We start from the raw sequence: 9,222 nt of genomic DNA on the forward strand, positions 1-9,222 counted from the left end.
CAGAAAAAGATGCTTGGGGTAATTTTGAATTTAATCTTATAGTTAGTCCAGCAGAGCCACTCGGACTCCAATGTTTTTGATACTCTCAACTCAGTCTGCAGCACATGCAGTGGAGCATGCATCCCATTCGAGCAGATGGTGGTTCAGTGTCAAGTTTTGTCTTCATGGTAAGTTGCGAACTAGTTTATGACATACATTGCTGGAAGTGAATAAATAAGGACCCCATCAGTTTCCTTTGTAACTATAACTCGAACATACATATAAACAATATTAGCCCTTGTATCCATATCAGAACTTCTTACTCCCTAAAATTATTATCAGCCCCAGAAATCAGCATCCATCACGCTATTATTAATAATGATGCAGTGTATTGGTCTATGCATTAAACGTACAGCAGAAAATACAGTGTATGATTACCTTGGTTTTTAACCTTTTAAGTGCTGAAAAAGCAGACAATATGGGATAGTGCCACTGTACAGTATGTGAAGACAATCTGGGCATTTTGACAAAGACCCGCCTGGTTCAAACTTTGCAGTCATTTATTTCTGTAATTATGGGTTTTCCAAATTGAGTCAGTTTAGTGCTAAGACAGATCACAACTTGTCATAAATTGCTTGCCATGTTGGAAAGAAAACACCTATTTGAGGTTTGATTACAGTTGTTTTTTGTTTTTACATTTCACCAGAATAAAGTCAATTTAATTTAAAGATCATGCTCAAAATAGTTCCTGTTTCGACTTGACTCCCATATCTTCATAAGGGATGGAAAAGTTATTTTTAAATCAGACAATTTACAGATTCATATCAGTTCCTCAGAGCTTTGTGGCATTTTTTCCATCAGTTATCAAGGAGACCACAACGGCAGAATGTGTAACACAAGGAGTGCAAAACATCATGGCAGAGCTACTGTACAAGTGACTGTGTAAGATTGTAAATAGACCCCCATAGAATATGGACCCCCGGGTCCATTTTCAAGGGGGTCCATATGCAATACTACACCAGCAACACAGCCTACGCCTTATTGCAATACAGTTAAAAGACAAGTTAGAGAACTTTGTAAAGTACACACATCCATACAGAAAAACACACACAAGCAAACATGTGCTCATTTCAGAGCAAAGTCCAGGTTTGAGTGGATGCCATGAGGCAGTTGTGTCCTTCTCGCATACCTGAAGCCTTACTAATACAGCAGTAGGCACAGCATGTGCTTTCAGTTGAAGCCAAGGAGAACATCAAATCTGAGAATACCATGTGAATATCTCTGTCCTCTCCAAGTTTTGTTGAGGGGAGCAAACTTTTCAACATTGTGAGCAGAGAGAAGACTTTGTACACTTTGAGAACAGCCCTCGTGTTCTTTTGTTATTGCAGTGTGCAGAGTACATCATTGTACATCAGTCATGTCAAGCGCAGACAGGCACCCACATTGAACAGAACAAGCACATTTTTCCTATAACTTCACAGTGTGTGAGACAATTCTTTGTTTGTTGATGCAGCAAATACTGACAGTTTTAGCACTTGCGCTTATGGTACAGATAATGACGTAGCTATGTTGAGCAAGGCAAGTTTTATGGAATTCATTTTAAAACCAAATGTGCAATGCCTAAACAAATCATTCTGGGATCTGGGTGGTGGGGGGTGGGGTTTCCTGACCTCAATAAATAACTTAATGAGAATTATTTCTCTGCACTGTGGGGGATGGAAACATGACCTCTGGCCATCTTTATGTCCAGTCTAGCAAGCACCAACTAATTCATGTCATCAGACAAGAACTACGGTGTGTTAACCAGGGAAACTCAACTGTTACGAAATCATGCTTATCTATCTCTTTAAATCTTGAATCACCTCTTACTAATATTGTCCACGTACATGCTCCTTCTCTGTTATGCAAACACACACCTTGCTCTCAGGAATAAACAGCGTATGAGAGTATAGAGGAGGATTTGTCTGTGGTTTATTATTTGTAACAATCTTTCATTAACTTGTATATCAGCTGTCTCTGTAATCTTCCTCAATGTTGGCCACACATCAATCACAATGCATTCCAATCCATGCAGATATAAAACAGTCTGTCGTGTAGGAAGCACCTTTTGCTGTGTATGTTAGTCACCAGCATACATATCATTCCGCCTTTGTCTTTTGCAATGAAAAAGCGAGTTCCAAACAGCACAACTTCGGCAGAATCAATCACATCTTGACGAGGCAGGAGACCTGATGACTGTGTTTGGCCCCATAATTGTCTCCAAGGGGTCTCAGGGGTAGAAGGAAAAACAAAGTCACCTCTCAAACAGGTTCTTTGTCCTTTCCCCACCTATGCACTGCAGTGTCCCTCCTGCTGCCACCGCACAACAAATAATTTGCTCACCAGAGACCAACTATTTACTGTGTTTGTTTGCTTTGCTGTCATGTGCAGCCAGTGTGACCCCCTCCTCTCCATCCATCTCGGCATCAGGCACTCAACTAACTCAATACAGACGCTGGTTACCACAGCAACCAAGACCCAGTCTTATTTGCTAGCTTTCGTCCTTTGACCAGCAAAAGATCCATTGCTTTTTGAGAAGGAAAGGGATGCATTTCTCTGAAGTCCCTCAAAATATCATTCCAATCCTTAGAGATTTGCACTGCTGTTCCTCCAAATGGCCATCAAATCAAATGAATCATCAAATTCAATGAAGCCTTGTTTATATTTGGGTTACTTACTGGTTGGCTGCAGAGGATATTAGCAAATCTGCATTTTTGCATGGCACTTTTAAAGCTTCTAGGAAGGGTTTATATAAATTATAGATGTTCTGTGTGAGGGTCCCGCTGCTGACCTCCTCCTTGCAACATTTCCCTAATACTTAAATGCAAACTAAAAATGTGTTTACATGCTCTTTCTATGTATCTCACAAGCCTGTCTTTTTAACTCGTGAAAGTCATTAATTGCAACATGGAGGTAAGCTTATGAGAAAAACACGTTAGATTGTCAGTTCCCAGAGACTTTGTGGTAAAAACTAGGTAATAGGCTATATATGCAGAGTGAAATTATAAACAACAAATAAATTAAAAGTACAGAGTGGCAGAGCAGAGAGTAGCTTTACATCCCCGTGGCAAAGTTTGGCTTCATGGAAATGTTTTTACCGAAAGGAGCGTTCAAACCACGAGGGTATGCATGCGGAGTACTTTCTATACAATAGCATGGCTGCTGTGGGGCTCAGAGGAGCACTGTGGCCGCCTGCTTAGCTCGCCCAGTGGGTGTAGTGTGGCCAGTGCTACTTAAAGTAGCAGCTAAGCATCTGCCACAGACACATACAGTAACAGTAGCCACAGGCATGTTAACTGTAGCCTATGACCCATAAATGTGAGGCCATTGTCGCTGCCACAGTACTAACTGAAATTTTCTGTCTCTGCGTCTGTGTCTTATTCAGTCGGTGTAATTACAGCTTCACCCTCCACAGTAATTAGGGACTATTTCAACAAGGATGTGGAATGTCTCCATCTATTTTCCTTCTCTTCATCTCCTCTCCTCCACCCCCACGATAAAAAGCATTTTAATGCTGTTGTTTGTTTGTTTTTTTAATAGAGCAAAGCATATGCTCATACATGATTATGTATGTTGTTTTTGTTTCATACAAGTAACATTTCAGACAGGAGTCGTGCTAACAAGGTGACTTCCAATCAACCCTCTCTGTTAGTGACGGCTGTGAAGCTTCTTTGCAGTCAATACAGTGTAGCCTTGGATTTAGCACTGAGCATCTCCAGTCTCTATCCTTGAAAAAGCAATGATGAGTAAAAGAAAAGAGAGAATGTCTCTAAACCATCCGCCCCCAGACGTGCAGAGAAGGTGGGTGTGGGGAGCAATAGTCCTCTCTCTGCATCGCAGTCAAAGGCACAGGGAACAAATCTGCTCTTCCACAGGCAATGAATGTTATGATATCTCCTGCAGTGCATAATGCAATCTTTTCAAGGCCTCAGGCACCAGCAGGCATAAACTTGTTGAAACACTATATTCTGGAGGCAGATGTTCAGGAGCTGAAGTCATTTTAAACTCCTTTAAATCGCATATTATAAGGCGGCCGGCGCCTGACGAGATATACTGCGAGAAAAACGGTAAATAAAGTAATGGATGACGTCTTCATTCAAGTGTCTCCAGACAAGTTCTTAACGCAAGACCACAGGGACAACACACAGCACTATATATGGAGCAAACAAGGTTGGTTTACACTGGATCCTTTATGGGGCTTTTATGAAGCCCTTTCATCAGCTCCACATTTCCTTTTAATCCATTTCTGAAATAAACACGTGAATGTTTGCGCAAAAAAAAAAAAAAAACTACGTAAGCCCTCTCTCCACCGCTTTTCCTCCCTCTCACTCGCCTTCTGTAGCCCTTCACCGACTGCAAGTCTTTTAGCACAATGATATGACAGAAACACATAAGAATAATGGCACGTTGTTGCTAAGAGACCACCTGTTCAGATCTCCCACATGAGATTGTGGTGAAACTGTAGTTCTCTTATCATCATTATCAGAATATCATTCGTTTGAGCGAATGTCACGACAATATTGCAACTGAGAGAGAAACCTATTATATAACAAGATGTCTTTTAGGCAGAGCGTCTGTATTTTAGATGAAGGTTTTTTTTTTTTTTTTAAATCAAACAGCATACTGCAGCAGCACCATGGGACTTGTGACCCCGATGAAGCTCTTATAACAAGCGTGTATAGCAAATCACACTTGATCCAGTTAATATCAAACAACTATTTTGCCTTGTTCATAACAGCCATTTGAGAAAATGGTATCTGCTGTTTTCCAGACTGTTGACAATTAGGGAGTGGTGTTGCATGGGAAAATGAGTGCTGTCCTGAGGGCTGGTAAGAGATGAGCCACACCCTTCTACTCCTTTACCTGCCAGGGTGTGTTCAAAACCTGCACCACATGTACTGGGCACACTTCCTATGACAAAAAACACGCAAAAGTTCCATTGTTCCAGAGGGTGTGCACCGGCCACTTTGCTTCCATGCAACCTTCTACGTCGGCTACTCTTCGGGATAAAATTGTACAGCGGTAGTGATGAAAAGGTTATTAACACACAAGCCTATTCTTCTTTAGCTTCCAGTCTGGCTAATCTGTTTGCTCACTTCGACTTGTCCTCCCCCGCCCCAGCAGGTCAGCGCTCAGACTTCATCCATCTACATACTAAGAGGCTTGACCTGGGGCATCACCTTTCTCAGACACCCAGTGACATGGCCAGCTGGTGGAGATGACAGTGGTACAGACAGACACTCGCAAACACGCACGCTCTGTCAGCCTTAACTAGCTGTCTCACCCCCGTCAGCACGGGAATGACTAGATGCCAATCGCCACGTCTGGAACTGCCTGTCTATGTGAGGGAGGAAATCTGAAGTGAGTCATGGAGCATCATGTGGAGATTGCTGGTTTACAGGGTTGACTCCCCTGTTGGTTAAGATAAAGTCATCTCAGAGAACTAAGGAGTGCCTCTGGCCTTTACCAAAGGAACAACCCTCACGGTGAGATTCAGAACCTCCAAGTCTCGCCCTCACTGTGTCTACAGTTCCAGCCCTGTTAAACACACACACTCAACTGGGCTAACATGAGTCACAGCAGCGCAGTTACCCCGCTCTGCTCCCCTGCGATTACTCAGTATCTGCCCAGCTGCTGGCTGCAATGCCTTCAGAGCCGCCGTATGTTTTTACATCTCCCCTTCCTCGGGAGACTTCTGATTGCATACAAAGCAGACAAACACAATTACTGTCTGCAGAGGCATTTGAATGTGCACAGAGCAGAGCAATGGACAGGGCACTGGCAGCCAGACATGGTTGTGAAAGTTAAAGCAATTATTTTCCTCACAAAAACTGGCAGCTGGAGTGATTCCAACACTTGGAAGTGCATGGAACTCTCTACAGTCAATCAGTGCAAACAATTAGTGCAATAAAGGAGGTAAAAATCTGTACTGTGAAGATAAGAGGGGTCAGTATTGATTTTATTCTTCACTACAGCACCAACTATCGCATCTTTGCGCCCTGCTGTCTCTGCCACTAATTACGTGGTGAAATCAGATATATTTTCACTTTAGTTGTGGATTTTTTAAAATTATTTGAATCTAAGAACTTCAGCTCCACTGTCCCCTCACTGAAGCAGACAGTCCCATGAAATTAAAGCTGACAGTCTGCATTTCAATCTCAGACACTGTCATTTTGCATCTAATACCAGCAGATTTCAGTGACTGAACGTGCTGATTACCACACATCCCCAGCATAGATTTAAAAAGCACGGTTTTAAGGGCATAACCTACTTATTATTAATATTTTCATCACTGCAAAAATCTACGGATTATTTTCTTGCTTAATCAATGAATAGTTGAGTTGATAAAGCATCATAAAACTATGAAAAACATTTTATTTAACCACAAGTTCAACACTAGGGCTGCAACTGACATTCTCAAAAATAGCACAACTAATCAATAAATCAGCTAATCACTGCAACCCTATTGAATATTCACAGACTGTTGTGCAATCTTACACATCAGAGTCAGTACATACTTGAAAGTTTTGCTTGAAAAAAAAAAACTAGGGAATTTGGAAAATATAGTGGCTGATAAATTTTGAACCGACTAATCAATGAATGGTTGCAGTTCTAGTATAAACATCTAACAACACGCGATAAAAGACTGATGCTTTTCATCACTGAGAAACGGTCGAGTCAAGCTGAGCCTGTCTCTTTAAATATTAAAAGCACACTAAGAAACTTGGTTTCACGCTGCAGGGTTGGTGAGGAAAGCATGACGAATGCCAGATAAGCAGCGACTATACATGGCACTCTCTCTGACCTCCGAGCTTTGGGGTCAGATCCCCGGTGCGGAACAAGGGACTCAGTCTCTGCACTCCACTGCCCATCAGCGGTGCCGGCTGTCAGGGCTCTGACGGGTGCCTTCGTCCCCAGAGACGGAGCATCAACGCTGGACTTGCACTCAAATGAACAATACCATCCCCAAAAAAGAGCCGAGGGTTTCAGATTCAGACACCGACAACGTGTCTATGTTGATTAACCCACATTAGTAGGTGTAAACACTTCCTGACAATGCATGACAGTGGGAAGGACACATTGGCTGTGTGACCAGTTCAGCTCAGAGACATTTGCTTCCCTAAAAGAAGCAGCAATGTGCTCACTTGACCTCCTTTCTGATGGGATCTATTCCCTATAGAAGCTCACCTCAACTTAATTGTGGCTTTCTGGTTACTGCAGGTTTAGAGTGCAAGGACAGAAGTAAAGTAGATTCCAAGTTACTACGTGCAAATAATGAAATATACCGAAACAGGCCACCTCAAGCTGCAACAGAAAACCGACATTATGTCAACGCAGACACAGGTGAGGAGCCCTGGTGACATGAAGTTTTGGTAAACCGTCCATTAGCGGCTGCAACTCTTCAGCTATAAGGACACACGAAGCCTGCGGTGAGTTTGAATTAATTATACAGCAATTAGTGCTAAAACAAGTAGATGATTAATAGATTGGCTGACTCAATAAAATTATTCATCAGCCACTTTGATAATCAAATGAACATTCCAGTCGTGTATCAGCAAAACAATGGTGAGCACTGTTAGGTGACGGATGACAAATTTCCACTCTCTCCTCACATTGGGTGTGACTGAATACATTTAGTGTGCTGATTGGCCAAATAAAGGTTTTCTTTTTTTGTTGTTGCTATTTCATAGATAAAAATCCATCAAATAATTAAACTAATAGTAAAAAAAAGAAGAAGAAGAATCCACCCTCTCTATACTTTTTTGGATTTTTTTTCCACTCTGAATCTTTCTCTCTAGAACTGAGGATTAACCTAACAATTGCATGCAAAGTTCACACGGGTACTTTTATGAAGAACAGGTTTGCAAGTCCCTATGGGGCAAATGTTTACTTGTTGCAACAGGGAGCTCAACCGTCTCTGCCAGTCAAACACTGACTTCTGGAATGCAGTATGTTCCTGTGTGAGCAAACTGGGCTATATAAACCCACTGCTATCCTAGGAACAGCCTACACTACTAGCAGTGCTGTAGGTGGACTAATAGTACAATAGGCATAGGTGAAGGAACACACTGAATGAGTGACTTTGTTTTTTTTTTTTTTTTTTTTTTGCAGGCAGGTTGGTAATTTTAGCTGAAAGGTGTTGCCTAAGGCTAATACCTATCAAACCTGGTGTAGCGCAAAATTATGTGGAGGTGGAGCATTTTGGTCAACTGATCACAAAAAAAACCCTCTCTTTATAAAATGCTTGTGAAGAATTAAAAAAAATAAAAAAAAGAGGGAGAAAGAAACCAGCCATATGTTTTATTTAACCAATTTATGCGAAATCGGATTCGTTGTGTTTTCTCGTTGCTCGTCTGACAGCTGGAATCCAACCACTACCTCTATCTCCAAACTTTGCTAATGAGTTCAACCTTACCTTATAGACATTTTCCGTCAAGCGGTGAACCTCGTCAGTGCGAGACATGGTGAGATCTTCAGCCAGGACCATAAACGGTTTTTTCCTTGAAACGAGTATCCGCGTAAAAAAAAATAAAATAAAATAAGAGGAGGGGGGGAAAGAGGGGAGCAGGTAAAGACACGAGTTGGGTCTAACAAAAGCGAGGACCGCGGCTGTGAGAGTGACGCTGCGCTCCCGAAACCCACCAACTAAACACACCTTCCCTCTTCCACGGCTGACAGTGCGCTGGTGCCTTCACGGACTGCTCTGGAGCTCTGTTCTTTTTTTTTTTTTTTTTTCGTAATCTTTCACACTGTGGCGTCTAAAACAACAAAACAACAACAACAAATATCACTGTGACACTTCATAAATATTGTTCAATTACAAGTTTTTTTTTGCATAATTACCATATAGTGCAGCGGTGGTCGGCTGAGCGGGAGGAATTCATAAAAGCTAAATAAAAGCAAAAATGTATTATAAATAATATATGATAATAAATACTAAGAAATCTCACATTAAAATGGCAAAAATATTATCAATCACCTCCATCGCGCTACAGAACCTGTCGACCACTTGCGCGCCCTAAAGTCTACTTTGCCCTACAGCATTTGAATGCATCACCATCTTGTCAAAGTGCAGATTTGGTGCCTCCCCCTACATCTCTGTACCAACTGAGCACCACCATTCCTACAACATACTGACATAAATTTGCTCTTCTATAAATGAACTGCAATATTTAAACGTTGTTCTTTCCTGAAAACAAAACC

At 41.7% G+C, this 9,222-nt stretch overlaps 1 protein-coding gene across 2 annotated transcripts in view; it reads right to left on the minus strand.

Moving 5' to 3' along the window:
* Nucleotides 1–8,660, minus strand: part of LOC103361233 (brain-specific angiogenesis inhibitor 1-associated protein 2-like) — a 55,743-nt gene extending 47,083 nt beyond the window's left edge. For both annotated transcript variants that reach the window (XM_008287260.1, XM_008287261.1), the window contains exon 1: nucleotides 8,435–8,660. In XM_008287260.1, the coding sequence (XP_008285482.1) occupies nucleotides 8,435–8,506 (72 nt within the window). In that variant the 5' untranslated portion in view covers nucleotides 8,507–8,660. The remainder of the gene's footprint in view (nucleotides 1–8,434) is intronic.
* Nucleotides 8,661–9,222: the final 562 nt, after the last annotated feature.

Source organism: Stegastes partitus, unplaced genomic scaffold, assembly GCF_000690725.1.
Source record: "Stegastes partitus isolate 25-593 unplaced genomic scaffold, Stegastes_partitus-1.0.2 Scaffold493, whole genome shotgun sequence".
Lineage (NCBI taxonomy): Eukaryota > Metazoa > Chordata > Actinopteri > Pomacentridae > Stegastes > Stegastes partitus.